At 40.9% G+C, this 22,231-nt stretch overlaps 1 protein-coding gene and 1 long non-coding RNA gene across 5 annotated transcripts in view; both read left to right on the top strand.

Annotated features, from left to right (window-relative positions):
• Positions 1 to 22,231, top strand: part of ADCY2 (adenylate cyclase 2) — a 427,841-nt gene that overhangs the window by 306,310 nt on the left and 99,300 nt on the right. For all 4 annotated transcript variants that reach the window (XM_082454366.1, XM_082454365.1, XM_082454367.1 and 1 more), the window contains 6 exons: positions 951 to 1,109; positions 1,914 to 2,046; positions 3,577 to 3,753; positions 7,223 to 7,266; positions 11,108 to 11,188; positions 19,747 to 19,816. In XM_082454366.1, coding sequence (XP_082310492.1) covers positions 951 to 1,109; positions 1,914 to 2,046; positions 3,577 to 3,753; positions 7,223 to 7,266; positions 11,108 to 11,188; positions 19,747 to 19,816 — 664 coding nt within the window. The remainder of the gene's footprint in view (positions 1 to 950; positions 1,110 to 1,913; positions 2,047 to 3,576; positions 3,754 to 7,222; positions 7,267 to 11,107; positions 11,189 to 19,746; positions 19,817 to 22,231) is intronic.
• Positions 1 to 22,231, top strand: part of LOC309657252 — a 110,334-nt gene that overhangs the window by 70,306 nt on the left and 17,797 nt on the right. The window lies entirely within an intron of this gene.

Below are 22,231 nucleotides of genomic sequence, written 5' to 3'. Positions count from 1 at the left end.
TCATTTAAGCATGCTTGTGTCATTCTGAGATGTTTCAGGTTCATTTACTGCATCCCACACCTGGTAACCCTTCCGACTTGCTGTGTTGAAATCAGTGTCATTGCTTCCCTCCACGTTTCCTCTTGGGGTGATTCTTTCCATGTAACTAGGGATACCTTCCTGCATTCTTCTTTTACAATAAAATTTTAATTGATAAATGTATCTAACTGGCAGAAACAAATAAGCATCACCAAGCATTGCTATTTTTCTCTTAAAGGAAGTTCTTCATTTGTCTCTTTCAATGAGTTGGCAACAGAGTCCTAAAGTATTTTTTAAATGATTTTTAAAATTAGTTTCTTTTTAATGATACCTTATGCATTATTAAAGCTTCTTAAAGAGTATTCTTTTCTCTTTTCTGTTAAAGAATGTGCACAATTGAAAAGCTTTCATCTCGTGGTTACTTTTTTTAATTCCTATTCAGGCTAAAGTCATTATTAGCCTCACAAATAAGCCTTATTGTCTCATCAGCAGAAAATATTCCTTGGGGACATAACGTTATGCTAAACACTAGAATTGCAAATGGCATCTAAGATTGTTTCTGACAGTACAAGGCAATGTCACACGAGTCTAGTATGAAAATTCTGAGGAGGTGTCAGCACATGATACGTGCTTGATACATATTGGTTGAAAAAGTAGAAACTGCGACCAAAATGCTGCATCACGGCCCCTGCCTTCCTGATGCTTTACCGGCCAGAGCATTGGCTTGGCGCTGGTGGTTTAGTCTGGTAGTAACCGAAGAAAAATCCCTTTCTCTTGCCTCGGAGCAGCAATCTTCTGCCACAGGAAGAATTCATGACAATATTTCCAACAATCTGAGCCATTCTGAATGATTAAATGCCCAGAAAATTGGCCAGGAATTAAAGGAAGAAGAGGCTGGTCCTGAAAGGTGACGTGACTTTCCTTCCCTTTAGGAAAGTGAGGGACGCCACTGGAGTGGACATCAACATGCGTGTGGGAGTGCATTCTGGGAACGTCCTCTGCGGCGTGATCGGGCTGCAGAAGTGGCAGTACGACGTATGGTCCCATGACGTTACCCTGGCCAACCACATGGAAGCTGGAGGGGTCCCCGGGTAAGGCGGCACTTTGGCTTTCTCTCGTGCAGCAGGTTACAGGGCTAGGAATAATAGCTTGACAGGTTAATAACTGACTGCTCAGTGATTTCTGTTGCCTTGGTTAGTATCACGTTACTCACGCCCAGTGGCCTTTTCCATTAACCCGATGGGCGTGAACTCTCAAGCCCCAATTCAACCACCCCTGGGACCCGTGGTCAAAGACTGTGGATGTCAGATCCTAAATTACAGACTTCTACTTATTTGCATATTTATGAATAGAGACCTAAGTTAAAGATGGTTTATAAGTCAGTGAAGATATATGGCGTTTCTCTATTACTGGTAACTTCTGAAATCAGTACTATTGAAATAAGCAAATGGTACCATCTGGATAGATGACACGAGAATCTCGATTCAAGTGCTGTAATTTGGAGAAGCATGAGAACAAGCATTGAGAAAGAAAGCCCATACTTTTATACAGATCAGCACGCTTCCTAAAATGACTTTGGCATGCATTTCCAAAAAAAATATCTTCATACCCCAAAATTCAATATGATCGAGTTTTAATTGCTATAATTCACCATGCAGGTTTCTGTGAGTGCAGAGAAGCTCCAAATATTAGTAGCTCATGACCTCTGAGAGCATCTTTCCAAAGCAGTGGTTAACAGACTATGAACCTTAATTACAGTCAATTTTACTAAGAACATATAACCTTACCTTCACTTGGGGCAGAAGAAATTCTCTCTGAAATCCCAAATAAATAGAAAGTCTTCTTGCACGTTCCTCCTTAAATATCCTGATTGTGGTTTTAAAATGGAATTTCAGACGTGTTCACATTTCTTCCGTCACCCTGGAACACTTGAATGGGGCTTATAAAGTGGAGGAAGGAGATGGTGACATCAGAGACGCATATTTAAAGCAGCACTTGGTGAAGACCTACTTTGTAATCAACCCCAAGGTCAGTATTGTTAAGAGTCTATACTTAGCCTATGACTTCTATGATTAAAAGTGAAAAGGGCAAAGTACTGATATGGAAAGTGTTCTTAGTCAAGAACTAGTGTAATTCTTCGCTACTCTTTGCCTCTAAAACTACTTTAAATGCGTATGTGTTTTGTAACAATGGATTCAAATATTAAAGAAACAGTTGAAATGAATCGCTTGTTTATAAGACAAGGGTATTGTCTGCATCACAAGGTTGTATAGGTTAGTCAGTGTTGATCAATGTGTGTGTTAGTCCATGATGGACCCCGCCTGGCAGTTAGAAAATTAAATAAAGATAAGGATTTTGCTCAGGGCTTTGGATGATAAAAATCTAATGAGAGAAAGTAGGATGAAGATATAAGAAAAAGGGAAAGAAGAAACTTCTAGAAGATTGGCAAGTAAATGTCATGTATACACTTGTGTGCGTACGTTATGTGCAGACATGGTAACTTTGATACAGTAAACACCATTCATCGCATGCAGACAGCTGCTGGCTCTAACTCTCTTCACACCACATGTCAGGCCAGAGCAGGGGCTTAGAGCTCTCATCTCTTTTAACCCTTCCCAAATTCCTGCCAAATGGGTACTACTGCTATTTACAGATGAAGAAACTGAAGCTCTGAGGGTTTCTGTCAACTCCCTCCAAATCGCAGGCTGGTAAATAGCGCAGAGAGCAGCAAGACACACCTCTGAATTGTCAAAACCAATATCGTAAAATCAAGGAGATCAAGTTTATTAATGTTTACTCACAATAACCTCCCTAAAACCCCAGTTTCACCTTCAGAGACAAACTTCCAACTGACTAGAGGGTTGATCTGGAGACAGATGTATGACAAGAGGGACGAACTGTGTGGTGATGAGGCAGGGACGGCACAGGGAAGAGGTTAAGAAAATGTGTACAAAGAACACTGAGTTCAGCTCTGTGCTCTGTGGTGACCTAGATGGGCAGGATGGGGGGGGCGGTGGGAGGGAGGCCCAAGAGGGAGGGGATAGATGTATACTTATAGCTGATTCATTTCATTGTACAGCAGAAACTAACACCACATTGTAAGGCAACTATACCCCCAATTAAAAAAGAAAAAAAAAGAAAGAACATTGTGTTCAGGCAAAGAACACCAAAACACCGATATTCGGGGCCATTTAGCATCAGAAAATCCCCAATCGCTTTAGGAAAAAACACAACCATCAAGAGCACATTGAAACAGACCAGCATATTCTGTCTAAGAATCAACTTTATAAAAACATCCCTTAAAATAGCTATTATTTTTCCTTAAGTTTCAATTACAGGTAAGTTTTGTTGTCTGAAAAAAATAATCATTTGGCTCCAACAGCTCGTGGCACTGAATACCAGTCACTGAAGGAGTGAGAGTAGGAACCAGGAAAGTGAAGGGCATGATGTTAGAGGAATCTGCTTACTCAAGAGAAGCTTCTTGGTGGGCAGAGCAGGAAGGCGGGAGGCTGTGCACCTGTGCCCCGCCAGGTGTAATGCTTTGTTTCTCACCCCAAGGGAGAACGACGGAGCCCCCAGCACCTCTTCAGACCTCGACCCACCCTCGATGGAGCCAAGATGAGGGCTTCTGTCCGCATGACCCGGTACCTGGAGTCCTGGGGGGCGGCCAAGCCCTTTGCACACCTGCATCACAGAGACAGCATGACCACGGAGAATGGCAAGATCAGCACCACGGTACGCCCTCCCCATGCCCTAGCGCTGGGCGAAAGCTAGTTCCCTAAAAGGCATCTCCTGCCAAAGTAACTTTTGTCTGTAATGAGGCAAGCTTACCATCTCCGACTTCTCAGATTGGCATTCTCAGATATTCCTTACAGATATCAGGTGATCAATGAGCACCAACCCCGCATTGCTAAGGGTTTTAACCTAGATTGATTTTGCATTATAACTTTATTACCCAAGACTGTTATTTACAACTGACGGTAGCAACTGAATACAACTGAACTCTTTTTTTAAATCCTGGTTTGTGTTTTGCTTCTGCTATTATGAAGTACAATAGAAAGCCCGAGCATCTTAATAAGAGAACAAATGAAGGCATGATGTCCTTGGAATTTGAGTGGCATCATTAAAACTGTCTCTTCATCACCCAGAGGTTCAGGCTGTGTCGGAAGCAATGTACATTCTATTGTTGGAGATCGTCATTTACATCATCCTTACTTCCAAGACAGAATAAAGTCCCAATGCTCCTTACAACAGGGACATTCTCAATAAGATAGCTGAAGTGCAGATAGACAATAGAAAAACTCATAAGAGGAGAGAAAAGTAAAGACAGTTGAGCACTTAGAATAATCCCAATGGTACAGTTAGATTTTAAAACAATCTCTGAGTAAAATTTCATGCAGAATGGCATTAATTGTATTAAGGATGCATTTGAGGTAAAGAAAGAAAATGGGATGTTACATAATTCTTATTAGCTGACGAGAAAAAGAAACATACCAGGCTGTCAGGTAAAAGTGGACATTTCACAAGCACACACCCAAGCCCAAAAGGCAGGGGCTCAGCATTCTTGTTTTGTCTCAGTTACATCTCTTTTCTCAACTTCCTTTCTTCTTTTTCAACTGAAAAATAAATGATCTGACAGAAGATCATGATCCCTCAGGCAGTCAACAAGGGAGACCACCAGGGCAAGTCCTAGAGGAGTCTGCATTCTGTTGGAAAGATAGAGGCCCTAAGTAGGACTCAAATGAACAAACAAGATCACTCCAGGTGCTGCTCAGGGCCATGATGGAGAGAAAATGGAGTGTCGTCTTTGGGAGTGAATGGTGTGGCTACTCTGGATGGGGTGGCTGGGGACATCTCGGAGAAGGGGAGAAGTCGGTGGCAAATCAAATTCTGTGGCCCGGAGGTGGAAATGAACGGGCATCTTTGAGGGCAGAGAGGAGGCTGGTGTGGCTGTAGCGTTATCAGCAATAAGCAAGGGGAGGTCATCAGGGTGAGAGGCTCTTAGTGATCATGTATCATTTATTCTGATTGTGATGGGAAGTCGTTAGAGGGTCTTACGCAAGGGGAGGGCATAGCATAATTAATGCTCTGGGTAATGGAGCAAGAATGCAGTGTTCCGAGGGAGGAGGATGGTGCCCTCTTATGCTAAGATTTTAGTAGTGGAAACAGTGAGAAGCAAACTCAGGTTATAATTTGAAAGTGGAACATATAAGACTTGGTGATGGAGTGGATATGTGTGAAAAGGAGGATCAAGGATGAATCCACACTCTTTTGGCTGCACCCCTAGAAGAAAGATGATGCCATGAATGGAGAGGACAAATACTCGGGGAAAGTCAGGGGATTTCAGATGGAAAAATCCAGGTCTTGCTAACGGACATCTTCAAATCAGTATGCCTTTTAGACACCGAAGTGCAGCTAGGAAGTTGGCAGTTGGGTGTGCGAGTCTGGAACTCAGGGAAGAGGTCCCAGTTGGGGATGTGGCTGTGAGAAGCATCAGGTTTTAGATGATATTTGAAGCCATGGAGCTGGATGATATCATAAGAAGAGAAAAGATCCAAGGAGGCAGGACTGGGGCAACTGGAACCTTCCAGCAACTAGACCCTGTTAGAGGAAAGGTACCCTAAGACCCTAGGATCTAGTAGTCAGGGAAAGTCGATGCTTCTATCACTCTTATGAAAAAAGTTGGATAATTTCATCTCAACACTGCATTTATTATTAGTATTAATGGCTAATATCTCTCATCGAGATTTGTTATAAACCAAGAGTTGGTTGGTCGGTTGGTCGGTTGGTTGGTTGGCTGGTTGGTTGGTTTTCAAGAAATAAGAATCAGATCTAAATATGAAAACATGATTTTCTGTGCTGTTTCATATGTGTACCTGTGAAAATAAGGCCTCGCTTTTCTGGGTGTGTGATTGATGTTGCTGTGGTTGCTAATTTCTTATCAGTCTTTATTGTCTCGGGACTTAAGAGCAACTGTCTGCCTTACTATCTCAGCAAAACACTGAAGGAAAGATTTCAGCCTGACTTTAATCTGTTATTATGTGTTACTGAAGATGCCTCTTTCAAGAGAGTTGTAACTGGCTAGAGATTTGAACTTCAGGAAATTGTGTATAAAAATCAGGGGGCCTCTGGAACAAACTCACTTTTCTTGACCAGCTGGCCTCCAGTCACAGAGATGGAGCCTAGGGACTGCCTTAGTAGAGACAGAGGGCATCTGAGGCTCTGGTTATTAGTACATGAAGCCCATAGGACTGTGTCCCTTACTCAGTTTCAGAAAGATCCCATTGCCATTCTTATTAATACATCCCAGGGTTGAACAGTTGTCATTGCCAAAAGTTATTTCTTTTATCTAATCCCCTATGCAGAACTTCATTGACTCTTGATTTAGCGTTGATAGAGCTGGTAAATAATGCGTTATTTTACTTTATATAATAAAACTTGGAGTTCAGTTATTTTTTTAAGACTCACCTTTCGCTAGGCTGAATACATTTCCTGATCTAACCTTGGAGATCAAAGCAACAAAGGACAGTTTATTTGGTGCCACTTTGTTCCAAGTTTTATTTTAATTATTTTATTTAAATATATGAAAGTGAATCTTGTGGTTTTTTAAGCCTATTATTGAGCATTTGGCAGTGGAGACCCCCACTGATTAACTCTGACCAATGTCTCTTTCTCTCATTGACCTTTTTCAGGAACTACCAGCACTCATATGTACATTTCTTCTTTTTGATTAATGATTCTCGCTTTCACGCACTTAACCAATAGTCCGATTTCTTAACAGCCCAGTCAGTGATAAGGATTGACTATAGATTTTATGATCATGTTTGTGTTTTAAAGCATTTTTAAAATTTTTGTCTGATGCCAAACTACATTTTCACATCATTTGTCTACAGTAACTTTAATAACAGTCCTCTGCAGGCATCGTTTGAAATCCTATCTGCAAATATCAGGATGGAAATTTTAAAAATTCAGACCACAATCCTGACACTTCCAACATCCAGAGTTTATAGATTACAACAACATTAGAAATATAAACTGAATTTTTAATCATGTTTCACATTTATAATTAAGCTCTTTTTCTCCCCATGGGTAGTTATTTGTTACCTAAATGATATTTTCCATGATAGAAGAAGAAATACACATCATTATCACTGCAAGGTTCTTAAAGTATGTTTTTGGCAACTAACACTCTTTTTTTTAATAGGATGTACCAATGGGTCAGCATAATTTTCAAAGTCGCACCTTAAGGTATAGTATATGTGTATACATTCCGCTTTCTAATTTTTTAAAGGCTTAATTGTTTTTTATTTATTCCTGAAAGTAATTATCATCAACTATAGTAATTTTGAAGTCTACTTCTTCCAAAAAAAAGAGCAGCTACTTGTGAAAACCCCTACTAAATTGCTTTCAGCTTCTAAAAATAGGATTATTGGTGTCGTTTTATTAGAGTTAAAAGAGGGAAAAGGAAAACACTGCCTAGTAAACACTTTAGAACTTTAAATTGTTTTCTTAAAATGATTCTTCTTCATATTAATTTGTAGTAAAAAATTGAACTTTCTTAAAATGAGTAACTTACTTAAAATGATGTTTCTGGGGTTGAATCCTAGAAATAAAAGCAAGGTAAGTCCAGCCTTTTTTTTTGGATGGAAAGCCCTTTACAGACCATGTAGTCTACCATTTTACAGATGGCAACACTGAGGACCAGAGAGGCTCAATCACTTGAAGGCAAGGATGAGGCAAGGAGAGGCCAGGGACTCCTTGCCCCCAGTCCATGAGCTGCTGCAGGTCAAGAAGGTCATCCGAGGCTGTCCTAGAGAGTGGCAGGGGGCAGGGGGAGGGGAAACCACCAGCTCTGGGGCCACACCCATCACCCTCACCCTCCTCCCAGTCAGGACAGCAGCAACATCTCCCTGCAAGAAATGAAACGCTCATCTCCTCCAAGAGCCACCTCCAGGGCTCATCAGCCTTTCTATAGTGAAAAGAAGTGCAGCCCACCCTGCTCAAAAAAAGAAAAATCGCTTCCACAAAGGCCTGCAGGTCCCTTTGTCATCTTCACAAGATCACAGACAGACACTAACCCTTTTCCTTGTCTGTGTTCCTCTAGCTTTGGGGCTCAGAGTCTTACTTTTGCATTGGTTTGGGAGCTAAGTACTTCTTACTGAAGATGTTAGGATAATTAATGAAAGGCCCAAAACTTGAGTCAGCTTTTCTTTCCCCACAGAGACGTGAGTTTATTCCTGTAGAAAACTCATTGCCTGAAAGTAGTTAGATCATTCCCTGCCAGATCTTTAGGGCACACTATTTCAGATCCCTCTATGTTACTTTATTTTTGTTGTAATGAGCTCTAATTTGTATTTTGTGTAAAATTTGAAATTTTAACATTGACATATAACACTTAGAGCCCTATGTTATAAGGAAAATTGGGTTCTTGGGCTTTTGAAGTGTTATTTTTTAAGTGGCAAATGCCAAATTAAAGAGAGATTAAGGTAATTTAAGAAATATTTTGGGCCCGTCACATATCTTGAGAAGGCTTGACTCTTCAGGCCAATAAGAGACTAGCACATCTGCAAACAACTGTCTACAGAATTTCATGGACATCCTTTCGCCTTATATGTGCTATGTCCTCTTATCTGTCTAGTGGGGAATACCTCGTGCGGTGCCAGTATGATGTAGGCAGTGTCTTTGGGGATGACCACTGTCTGAAAGACAGTGATGAGAAGCTGTCATTTTTATCTGCACCAGGCACATGGGGAACCTAATTTCATCCCTGCAGGGTTACTCCAAGGTAGATGCAATTGCCATTATCATTTTAGGAGGGAAGAAACCAAGGTGCTGGGTTAGGAGATGACCAGAGTCACGTGACTGTGGAGGCGAGGCCGTGGTCATGCCCAGGGTCTGTGACCCCAAAACCTGTGTTCGTAGCTGCTCTCCTGTCCTGCCTGCCCTCCTAAGAGTTTCCTCCACATCTACTCCACTTTCCTCCGTGGTGGTTGATCTTTGGTGGCCCCAAGCCTCCCAGAGAGAGCTCGGCTTTCAAATCAGCCTCACCTGGGACTTCCTCTGTACGTCCTGCCTATGCAACATGGCCAAGGTCCTAAAACCTCTCTGAGCCCACAGCCTGGCAGTGAGTGGGCGTCACGGGGCAGTGAAGCATCATCTGAGATAAAGCAGGACCTCTTCCACGCCTCCTTAGATATAGCAGCCCAGGCCTGGGGCTGGGACAGGTCGGGGAAGGAGCTCAGGAGAGAGAATGGAGAGGAATTGGAAAGAGGGGTTGGGGACACTGAGTACTGGGGAAGCCAACGGTAGGGCAGGAACGAGGACAGGAAGGTCAAAAATGCTGAAACGTTGAAAATCTGAGGAACAAAGCCCTGCTTGGTGAATTAAGAACTCCTCGTGGGGAGGTGATCAGCCCCAAGGGTATCCTATCACTTCTGTAGCGGAGGTCACAAAACTGTGGAGACAAGGAAACTGTCTACATGTTAAGAGCTGTTAGCCAGAAAATTAGTGAATACAAAGGATGCATAATAACATGCATTTATTGGCTACTTCATGTGCCACATTTACTGCGTTGAGCACCGCACAGGCATTATCTAAGCTAATCCTAAAACAGACTCACGACGACAGTGCCATTGTTAGCACCCTGGACATATGATGGAAGGGTTAAATTTTCTTGTGAGCTCAAGGCATCTACACTGTTCCTTCTCACACTTGGAGACACTTTTTGAAAGAGAAAGCCACCAAACTGAAGTCAAGAGTCCCAACACTTGGCATAGGGCTGATAAAAAGAAAAAGAAGAGTCTAAAATGAAGGTAGCACCTCAGCCATAAATGGGAATGAGCCATCCTAGATGATTGCTGAGATGCCATGCTTTTTTTAAAAGAAGCATCAAAATTAATTTGCCTTCCAATTTAGCTTGGAATTTGGCATGCTAAAACCTCTTAATTCCATTGGCTTGGTGTCTACAGGTGGATCACTTAATATCGTTCTGTTTTTGAACCAAAACTGCCCTTAGCCTGTTTACAGAAAGCAGGACCTGAAAGTGTGAATCCACAAACAATGATATAATGTAGGTAGATTACCCATCCATCTCATTAATGATAATTCCATGAGATTTAATTACAGATAAATATGATATTGCACACTGAATACTATTCTTATCTATATAGAGAGGCAGTTCTAAACTCAGAAAAGTATTATTTTTATTCCAGAGTAAGAGGTCTATTCAGTGAGTAATTTAACCAACCACAAGACAAAGGCTTGTGCTCACTCCCATGGGACTAGGTGACTCGGACACCCAGACTCAGGTGCAGGCTCGTTCAGGCCATTTTGGGAAGGGCCAGATGTGCTTATACTCTTTGCAGTAGATGTTTAACTTTTAAAAACAGGTATTATTTTGATTTTCTCCTTTACATCATTCTCATGCTAATTGTCAAATGAACCTTGGAGAACTCATTCTTGTCTTGGCACAATTTATTTGCAAAACATTTTATATTATGACTGCAGATTATTTACTTCCAAGATCAAGTGAGCGGTCTGCACATATAAGTGGGGTTTTCTGTGAATAGTGCTTTCTGAAACTGAGGAACATTTAAATACATGCAATGAAGCTTTGACGTGTCTCAAGTAAGACTTTAGTTCTGAAAATTCTTGAAAATGGACCAAGGAAAACATAAAACAGGAATGATTATTTTGTCAACCACACCAAATTTTTACAAGGGAATGTCCAAAGCCAGTATGTTCTGTCATAAAATAAAGTTTATAAAGGCAACAATTCAGGGGCTAGTGCATCTCTTGGGACAGAAATTTCTTTTATCTCAGACACCAAGGCCATATCTTTCAGTGTTGCTTTTTAATTTCATTCTGAGTAGTAAGGCAACATTTTACTGCACCAAAAACTCTAGCCAATTCATTCAATCCACAGAGTGGCTATATGTTAATAGAGAAAAGGCTGCACATAGACTGTTTCCTTTTTTAAAAAATATTCAGTGAACAGAATCAGACAGAGGTTTTGGCATCATAGACACGCAGCCTTACTGTTTAGTTTAGTAATAATATTCTTACCCAAAATATTTCCTCCTTCATATAGAACCAAGTCGCAAAAGAAAAGATTTGAAGAGGAATTAAATGAAAGGATGATTCAAGCAATTGATGGAATCAATGCACAAAAGTGAGTACTTTTAAATTATCATTCCTCTCTTATTTCAATCCTATTATTTGAAAATAATGACATATTTTCCAAAAGAATTTCCCCCCAAACTCTGTCATACTTATCATGACAAAGCCAAGTTTTCTGAGACGATTCATTCATTTCACCTCAAGCGTCCTTAATAATAGCTTTTGTTAGTAGTATTTCATCTTTTAAAAAATTTTTAACTCTGCCTAATCCTCCCCAAGTAAATTACTGATAAACAACATGATACATAATTATAGAGAGAAAATTAGAGCATAGTGTGTTCAGTAGCATATTTTTTAAAGATCAATAGATTCCACATGGGAAAATCATTAAGTTGTAACGTGTGACACTATTCAAGATGCATACATCCCCCCACCCCGAAAAATCAGAGAATGTGGAGGCACCTGTGTTCTAAATCCTGGAAGAGGGTCTTGAGCATTAGAATCTGAATTCATGGAGGCAGCAGGAGGAAGACCAATTCTTTGGAGGCCAAAATATCATTCAGTCTATAAAGCCAAGAATTGCTATTGTAGTTTTAAATGGTCCAAAAAGGCGGGAGACAAGATTTAAAGAAGGTGGTGGCTTTCATGGCTTGCACAGAATGATTACATTCACCGGCCTTGGAATTCTCCTTAGGTGTGTGTGCCATGGCTGACCTCATGAAAGGCAGGAGGTAAACAACTCAGTGTGTTTCCTGGTACTCATTAGATGCTCCATAAATGTTTATTGAATTAAACTGCTGTGAAAACCTTAGTAGATCCAAATGAAAAGGTTTTATGCGAAAGTTTTCATCTTTATGGAAACCTATTGAATTTTTATCATGAAAGTTGACTCGTGGAAAGTGTAAATGATTTTCACCTGGAACTGTGCCTCCAAAATTAAGTTACACAGCTTTGCAAAATGCCTACCTCTTCTACACTGTGCCTTGCAAGTGTGCATTTCAGAATACTTACAGGACTTATGAAGGAATCGCATGAGTGTATGTATGTATGTAGGTGGTGTGTGTATGTGTGGAGTTCCATACGTATACAATAAAGTCTCTAGGGCTGGCTAGAGCTGTAATTCAGATAGGCCAGCACATTGAATGCACACCTGCCTAATCCCCGTTGTATACCCCAAATAGATAAAACCTTCCACCTGCCATAGAGCACTCAGGGCACATCAGCAGTGCCGAGATAGGTGCTCTGCTTTGCCTGATACCAGGATCCAAGTGAAAAATAGTCTCAACTCTGCCCTGATTGAAGCCTCAACACCTCACAACTGAGCAACAATGACTACCTGTAATGTACTGGCAGCTAAAACCCAGGGAAATCTGATTTCACACAATGTATATTCATTCGACCAGAGGAAATAGCAGTTACTACTCTGTAACCCACTGGAATAAAATACAGCAGAAGAGAGAAGAAATCTTGTTCCTTGGCAAAGTCTAGCCAATTACAATGATAATAGTAATAATAAAAAACGAATGTATAAAATCAGCCTCAGCATGTCTTCATGCAGGACGCCTACCTCGTTAAACTACTTTTATGCCCACTTTTTAGAACGTTCCTACTAAAGGAATCATTAGAAAGTACAATCATTGGCTTTGCTTTATTTTTGTCAAGGTTGTTTGTGAATTGTCTGTCAGTATGGTATCATTTTGTACTGAAATACATGTTTGGTTACCACCTTTGTGTTTTAACGTAGTTTTATGCTAAAGTCGTGGTTAACGTTGGTGTAACCGCTTATGCTGTAATTTTCCCAACACATTTCAGAAATCAAGTGGAAGAAAATGTCATGCTGTACTCAAAAATCAAAAGGGGAATTTTTAAAATGGAAGCTATTATGCACCTATTTTTTTAATTAGCTTCACTCCCATTCTGTTATGCCCTACTCATTAACTTCTCTTGTTCTTCGATAAGATGTTCTTCTGATCTTATTTGATTTTCCCCTTGAGGATTCAGTAGGGACTCCAGGCTTGATGTACCATTCAGTCGTTTTCTGCTATTGACATAAAACAGTGATTTATATGCAGATTTTCATGTATTCATTCCTTTACTCATTTAGCGAGCATTGGTTAAAGGGTGAGCAATGTCATTTGCTCAGCATCAGACATGCATACCAAGACCCCAGGCCTGGTGTTACCCCTCAAAGCCCTGAGTGAGGGGAAGAAAGATCGCTGCACAGATGCCCTACGGTTGTGACAGGTGAAGAGGAGCAGGACAGCACAGACGAAAAGTCTCAAGTTTTCTGGAGGAAGTGACACCTGGGCCAAACCTTGAAGGAAACTAAGAGGGAGAGAGGGAAACCGTCATGGTGTGACAACAGGACGCGCCAGGGTCAGAGGTGTGCTTCCCAGCCTTTAGCACAATCAGGACACAGGACGCCCCTGCAGGAGGCTTTCAGGGTAAAGAGGCTTGAGTGGGAAGTTGGATGCCCTGAGAAGCAACTTGGAGTCTGCCTGAGGGGAGTGGGGCGTGAGCACTCTGAATGGTTCTAACCAATGACTGTGTGATCACCTCCATCCTGCTGGTGTGCAGAGGATTCCTTAAGACAGGAAGACCCTAAAGTGAATGCTGCAGAGCCAAACCAGAGATGGCCAGGCCCCCGTGAGGACGGACCTCAGGGCAGAGGTTTTGACTTAGTCTGGGTGGGTGATGTCAGCTGAAAAACAATGCACAACCTGAGAGTTGTGAATTAAGTTTTACTGGGGGCAAAATGAGGACTGTAGGCCAGGAGACAGCCTCTCAGGTAGCTCTGAGCAACTGTCCGAAGAGGTGGGGAGGAGGTCAGTGTATACGTGATCTTGGTGAAGGGGGGCACGTGCAACCCAGCACATGTTGAGGCAGAAGGTTGCTCCTAGTCACGAGGAGCAGACGTGCCCATTAATGATTTTAGTGCTTTTCTAGATGTGAGAAGAGGCAAGAAATTGGGCTCATAAAATCTCCTGGAAATATCTTAACTATCTGAAGGCCTTTTCTGCCAGTTTTCCCAGAGCACAGAGTGCCTCATTCATGATCTCCACCCTGAACCCCTTTGAAGGTGTGTTGAAGGTCAGCGACAGCAGTGGCCAGTGACAAAGTCCTTGTAGAGGCAGGTGACAAGTGGCAGTTTTTAGTTGGCAGCGAGGTGAGAGGGAAGAAAGTGTGTACCAGAGGTCTGCCCCGAGGAGGATTACCAGAAGCTTCTCCCCTCGGGAGGTGCAGAGCGGGAAGGGGAAGCCCTGTGGGTGGACGGGCCAGGCCATCCCCTCCACGGCAGTATTCTTCTCTTGAGGAGCTGGGCGCTCCTGTAAGATTCATCTCAATAGAGGGATGTGCTGTACAGTTAATATTCAGAATGAGATTGCCGTGTCAGGTTCTTCCAGATTGGTTTTAAAAAAAAAAAAAACAGTAGGAAAGAGGTAATGTGAAAAGTTCAAAAGGGGACAAACAGGGGCTTCTGGGGTGCAGGAAAGGAGCTGGTGAGTTAATGAAGGACACGGGACCCAGGTTTAATTATGTCTGAGTGGGGTGGTGTGCATGTATGGGTGGATGACCGGCCGACCCCAGGGCTGGGGAAGGGTCAGGCTTCCACACCGAGAGGCCACCTATCCAGCATCATTTATTTCAGCTGCAGGTCCATGGACCACCTTTCCCAAACGCCACAGGTCACCCAGGCCCTTAGTGCACAACTGAGGCCACTTGGACCTTTGGATTCAAGGCTGCATAGATAGGTGGCGTGTTAGTCAGCTGGGACTGCTGTACAAAATGCCATGGGCTGAGTGGCTTAAACAACAAAAATTTATTTTCTCACAGCTCTGAAGGCTAGAAGTCCGAGTCAGGGTGCCAGCATGGTTGGTTTCGGGTGAGAACTCTCTCCTTGACTTGCAAAAGGCAGTCCCCTTGCTGTGTGCTCCCGTGGCCTTTCCTCTGGGCTCCGCAGAAAAAGAGAAAGAGCGAGCTCTCTGGTGTCCCTTCTCATAAGTTCACTCATTCTCTTGAGTCAGGTCCCCACCCTTAGGACTTCATTCAACTCTAATTACTTCCTTGGAGGCCCCATCTCCAGATACGCACACTGCAGGTTAGGCCTTCAATGTATGAAGTGTGAGATACGAACAGTCAGTCCATAACGCAAGGAAAGTGGTCTTCTCTCTATTTTAACATCCCCTTTGTGATAACATTCCAGAATAATTCTGCATGAGGATGTGGATGTACTTTGCCTCTCAGCTCAAGTCAAGATCTTGTTTAGAATTTCCTTTATTGGCCTCAGCCTAGCACAAAAACAACTTAGTATAAATTAATAATCATTCTTTTGTGTAGCGCAGGGGCGGGGTTGACTTTCTTCATGCCAGAGACCACTTGAGTCAGGAACAGTGTCAGGAGACCGGGAATATTACACACGTTCTCCATTCTCGTCTCTGTCTGTAGTTCCAATTCCCCAAAATATTTGACCTTATTTTCCCACACAAGTCTTTCTGACTCCAAATATCCAAATGACATTTATAAATCTCTGAGTTTCCTATGAATCAGTAATGGGAACTGAGGCCACCTCAGAGAACCCGCAGAGACGTGAGGCCTGTGGGGAGGATGTGCTCTCCTTAACTCTGAGGACAAAAGAGGAAGAATTGGGCCCATCACTTATGGCTTCAAGGAAGAAGCCTTTGGCCAAACCTGACCTGCTGTGGGAAAAGGAAGGCACAGGGTAGGTGTGGGTCCGGTAGTCTCACCATAAATATCTTTGCTGCAAGGGGATTCACTTCAGGACTAATTGGCATAAGACAGTTTTGCCATAAAAGATAAAATAAAGAAAATAAAAGAGAAACATTGAAATGGACATCAACATTAGCAACAAAATTTTGAAAGATTCGATTGCAAAAAATAAAAATGCAAAAAATACTTAGATGCACTTAAAATGTGTGTAGATACATGGTTATAGTTGTATTTGGGTGTATCTTAGAGAAAGCAATGATACTTTCTTTCTCAAGGTCGATCACTAAGGATTCAGGATCTAATGTCAGACATACAGTCTTTACGATATAAAAAAATCTGCTTTAAGCCTCTGCAGATTCCCCTGGGAGTAAAATGAACAGAGGAGGGACTCTGCTATTTCTATCAACATGTGTAACGTATATCACTGGTGACACATATCCAGACTATACTGAAATGTCCCAGCACGTGCCCAGTCCTTATATTTCACCAAATCATCTAAGCCCGATTCTGTGCCAAATACCACAATTCTGTCTATTTCATGATCTTCACTATCAAATGGCAAAAAAATCCACCATGTCCATCGACAGATGAATGGATAAAGAAGATGTGGCACATGTATGCAATGGACTATTGCTCAGCCATAAAAAGAAATGAAATTGAGTTATTTGTAGTGAGGTGGATGGACCCAGAGTCTGTCATACAGAGTGAAGTCAGTCAGAAAGAGAAAAACAAATACCATATGCTAACACATATATACGGAATCTAAAAAAAAAAAAAAAAATGGTTCTGAAGAACCTAGTGGCAGGACAGGAATAAAGATGCAGACGTAGAGAATGGACTTGGGGACACGGGGAGGGGGAAGGGTAAGCTGGGACGAAGTGAGAGAGTGGCGTGGACTTATATATACACTACCAAATGTAAAACAGATAGCTAGTGGGAAGCAGCTGCATAGCACAGGGAGATCAGCTCAGTGCTTTGTGACCACCTAGAGGGGTGAGATAGGGAGGGTGGGAGGGAGACGCAAGAGGGAGGAGATATGGGGATATATGTATATGTGTAGCTGATTCACTTTGTTATAAAGCAGAAACTAACACACCATTGTAAAGCAATTATACTCCAATAAAGATGGTAAAAAAATAAATTAAATAAATTTTAAAATTTGTAAAAAGAAATGTATACTCATCAAGAATTATACAACCATTTCTTTTTGGGGAGGATAGGACCTGGATTCTCCTTTTGTCTCCAGCTTCTACTACTGCATGATAAATTTGGTAGAGACGGCAGGAGAGAACAAGCTGTTGTATCTAGATCAGCTAAAGAGCCAATGATTAATGCTCTCGATGACTATTGTCAATTACTAGCCACCTTTTATATATTTGCCATAGCTTGGTAAACTGTTGGTTTTGGTGGGTGGGAGAGATGACTGCTCACTGAAGGATGTGCAAAGATTGATATATTATCATTTTCTAGTGTAATGAATCCAAAACTGTGAATCAACAGCTATTTTGTCTATTATGGCAAAACGGCCTTATGGCTAATTAGTTGTACAGCAACTCTGCTTGCAGCCAAGATTCTTATGAGCAAATACCTTGAACCAGCAATTGGAATTCAGTCATTTCCCCAAGCATCCGTCCAGGGATCAAGTCTTATGAAGCTGTGTTAGGTGTTGGGGACACAAAGAAAGGCAGACTTTGTCTTGAGTGCTTCCTGTCTACCTGCAGGACAGACAGGTAACTAAAACCTAGAAACATGGGGCCCCACTAACCAATGAGGAACTGGTTTTATCTCCACTTTATAAATTTTGCTCGTATTTTATTTCCAAGCTTATGTTATCCAGGAGCATTTTTTAAATAGAAATTGTATCCGTAATAAAGAAAAAAACTTTTTAATAAGTTACTGGCATACATTATTCATAGGATATCCATAATGAATACACAGTTCTAAAAAATGAGTATAGTTAAAATTTATCTTAAATTTTATTTTCTGCTCCTTCTAATATTAACCAACCTTTGAGTCCTCCAACTAGTGCCATAAAACAGAACAATAACCTATCTCTGCTGCTGGGGCAGTCATAATATCAAAAAGAAATTGTTTTCCTGATACCTAAAGCTTATAACCTTGAGTCCAAAAGTATTTTGAAAGTTCTCACTTTTAATGGCAATCGTTCTAGAATACATGACTGACTTCTGGGCCACAGTTGAAATTGCACTTTCTGTGGTTTAGTCTCCTGGGAAACTCAAGTTCATCATGGTGCATGTGCCGTGAGCGTCTTCAGAACTGTCCAGATGTTCCAGGCACACGGCTGTCCAGGTAGCCCTGGAGATGTTCCTCCTCAAATATGCCGGTCTCCTGGGTTAACTGGGTCAACCCTGATGTGAAACCTCAGTGTACATTTCGACCTGAGTCTGAAATCAGGAGGTGACTGTCCCTGTTGATTATGGGATAATGTGTGACAGTTCACTTGGTCTTTATTCCTGGATCGTCAAAGGCCTTCCCCATTTGTCTTTATCTCCCAAATATGTTGCAGGTAGTCAAAATCCATAGAGATATGACCAATGGGTTGGAAAAGTACTATATTTAGGAATTCTTGGGAATTGATCGTTGTTTTCACAGGCATAACATTTTATCTCGAGAAGTATATATATATACTCTCTCTGCCTATATACAGATATATAAGTATAGATATAAATGTAGATGTAGATATATAGTTATATACACTTGGAAATATATACATAAATATGCAGGTATTTATGCATAAATACTACATGCATATACATATGCACTTCAGGTAATTATATATTTTAATTATAAAAGTCTTTATTTTTAAAAACTCAGAAAGTAGAAATAAAAATTCCTCAGTGTAATGACTTAACCTAGATGGCAATTTATTTTGTTCGTTATTTATTTCTAGGTATTTTTCTTGATGCATAGATTTCAATTTTTTCTTACATTTCTGTACTCATGACTATAAGAATGTGTTATCTCTCTGTTTGCTTAGCTTTATTTCATAAACTGTGTGTTTATTTTATTGCAAAATGTGTGACCGTACCGGGCATCATATGCCCAGCTTGCTGGATCATACACCCAGGGTGGCCATTCAACCTGCGATTATACACAATGTTCTAGTGAAGAACGGTTTTGTCTTTAAGGTCTTTCTCTATCTCAACTGCTTTCCCAAAACAGATTTCTGAAAGTCAATCAACGTGTGAGAATGTTACTTCCATATGCCTTTTATTTTTCAGCGTCTGAGAGATATATATGTATTATATATGTGTGTGTTTATGTTGGCATCAACATACTATGTTAGTGGTCTGACCTGATTGCTTCTTATTTGCGTATTTGTACGCATTTTTTGAAATCTGTATTCAAGCGTGACTTTTTTTTTTTACTTTATAGAAATGAAAAACATGACAATGAAAGTATTTTTAGTAAGTGTGAAAGGAGTAAAATCTTCTTGCCTGCATCTGGAAGCCACTCTAAATATTTCTGACGCTCTGTGATGTGTTGCTTGCTATAAGCTGAGAAAAATGGTGCTTCTCCCTGAACCACATCCTTTAGGAGATGAAAATACCATGTGGTTTCAGTAAGACATCAGGGAATAAATTTATTGACGTACTTGAGTCCTTTTGATGACTTATCTCCCTAATTATTTAAGTTGGATAACTTGAGTTTCAATTTGGTTTGACAGTTGGTTTGTAATATAGAATTTTCAAGGCGGGCAATGTGTGAATAAGCATATTATATTTGCATATCCTGTTAACAAACCTAGATTCCATGTTTGGCATTATGAAGAAAGAAGAATGCAAGTCATTTTTAAAAAATAGTTCCAGGTGTTTGGTTGGAGGTTTGGTTTTATGATGTGTCTATCCTTTTTATTTCCAGGCAGTGGCTCAAGTCTGAAGACATTCAGAGAATCTCATTGCTTTTCTACAATAAAATACTAGAAAAAGAAGTAAGCTATATTTTTCTTCAAAATCAATCGTTTTTTCCAAAATATTCGTTTTTTTAAAATTCCATCATGAAATTGTATTCATAGCATTTTACATGCAACATTTAAACTGCCTCTAACCATATCCGATTTCTTTCTAGCTTTTCCTGTGGTTCTTCCAGGCATACATTGTTTTACCACATTTCTGGTTACCAGGTTTCTGTCTTTGGCGAGTCACCTCTTTCAACACTCCTGTTAGTAAATGATGTCTGTGTGATGTGGAGCTAAGGGAAAAGGAAGAAGATAATATCTTGCTTTCTCAGTGAGAAATTTTCTTAGAAAAGTTTTTAAAAGAAAGCAAAATCCTTTCTGACAAATTTACAGTGTCTTTACACTAATTATTTTAACTTTTAGATAAAAATATGAGATTTACATTCAACCCCTGTTTGGGAGAATTAGAAACTTTTAAGTTTTGTTGCATCTAAATACTTTCACATTTTAACTCCTAAAGTAGAGCTATTTCAGTCACGAATAAATAACCAGACATTTAATTTGTACATGTCAAGCTTAACCAGGATTTGCTAAAATGAATTAAGTAATTATTGCAGAAAGGACAAGTGTTCTAGGTTGACCTTATTCATTTGCCTTTTTTTTTCATGTTGATCTAGAAAAAGAGCAGGTTAGAGGTAATTTGCACCATCTAACCGTATAATTATAGTCTTAGTTTGAACAAAAGCTACTATGTTAATGGCAACAGTCACAGCACAGGTATTAAAACTCTGTTGAGAAAATCCAGTTCATTGTTTTATGGATATTGAATGGACGTAGAAAATATCAAAATTCTTTCCAAAACTCATCAAGGTTGGATTTTACAATTACACCAAAGCTTTCTTTTGTACTAGTTAGTGATCAAGAAGATCAATTTTCTGTCTCTAAGTTAGGGACTTTGACTGCAGAGAGTTTACCAAATTGATGTTTGATACAATTTATTATTATTATTATTGAACAACTTAGACACTAATGACTACTTACTGTTTAAATGTTAAATTATTTCCTTCCTGATAGAAGTCCTTTTCCTTGATTAATACCACAAGGAAATTCCAAGTCATGTCTCTGCACAAAGCACAGAAAATAAGGACATAACTGAGTGCATAAAATATAATCACATTTCAGCAATTACGCTAGCAGAGCTTCTTCATCAGCATTGTAAATTATCCTGGCTATGAAGTCACAAAAGTCACCAAAGAAATATTCTAGTAAACAGAATATGATCATTATTAAAACATGCAGCTTTTGCTGACGTTCCCCATGCGTACATATTTGCAGAGGCCGACTTTGAGGCAGACTTTAGGCAGCGTTGAGATTTAAGCTCACTTTTTGTCCTCCTATTCCCAACCTGCTCTTCGGGCCAGCAGGAGGGGTAAAAGGCAGCAAGACATAGAGGAAGAGAAGCCAGACCACCCAGAGGTCCATCATCTGCACCAAAATCCCAGAGGCTAAACCCGAGAAATACATACCTAACTTCCCACAACTTGGGACACAGTTTGTGCAGATACACTCATGCAACCTGCCAGCATTGTCAGGGGGCTTCAATAGCATTGCCACAAAAACTTTATTTCCTTTAATTTTATCATAGAACCCTTGTTTGAGAGGCAATAGTGCCTCGTGGTTGGAAGCCTGGGTTCGGGAGCCAGTCCGGCGAGGTGAAGATTCTGGTTGCACCAGGTGCTGTGTGTTTCTAAGAACGTTAATCAGTTGTTCTGGTCCAAAGTTTTTTTCATCCAAAACTAGAGACAGCAGTAGTTCCTGCCTCACGCAGTTGTTGTGAGGATTAAATGAGTTAGTCCGCAGAAAGCCTTGAGAGTGCCCGGCACACCATCACCAGAGTCAAGGGGACATGTGGCAGACTGTTACCATCATGAGCGCAGCGTTGGCCGGCTTTTCCTGCATAAGCCAAGAAGGGCAGCCCCAGGCGGGAAGCTACACTGGTCAGTTTATGATCCTGGATGTTAGGGCAAGTCGTATGAAACTGCTGATTATGCTGGGCAAGTAGAAAGAGTCCAACAGCCAGACCCGGACAGGCAAACAGATGTTCGTAGAGGACAGAGCCTGCTGGTCTTCTGTCTTATAATTTCGCTCACCACCTCTCAATAATAAAATAAAATGCTAAAACAAATAAATAAAACGAGAATATTGCAGTTCCTCAGTACTCTTCAAAAGTAAAATACGGCTATGTGAAAAGTCAGTTGCTTTCCGCAAGCAATCTCGGACCTCAGACCCACAAGGGAAGCAGGACACCTGCACACTTCGTGGGTCCATTCAGTTCACTCACTTGTCTTTCTGGCCAGGTGCTCTGTCTCCATGCTTGAGGGATTCGATTGCCTCTCCATGGGTTTCTGAACAGGTCGACTCACAAAAGTCATGGTCTTTGAAGTCACC

The sequence above is a fragment of the Balaenoptera physalus genome (genome assembly GCF_965194825.1).
Source record: "Balaenoptera physalus genome assembly, chromosome: 3".
Classification (NCBI taxonomy): Eukaryota; Metazoa; Chordata; class Mammalia; order Artiodactyla; family Balaenopteridae; genus Balaenoptera; species Balaenoptera physalus.
Note: the sequence above shows the minus strand (reverse complement) of the source record. Positions and strands in the feature narration are given on the sequence as shown.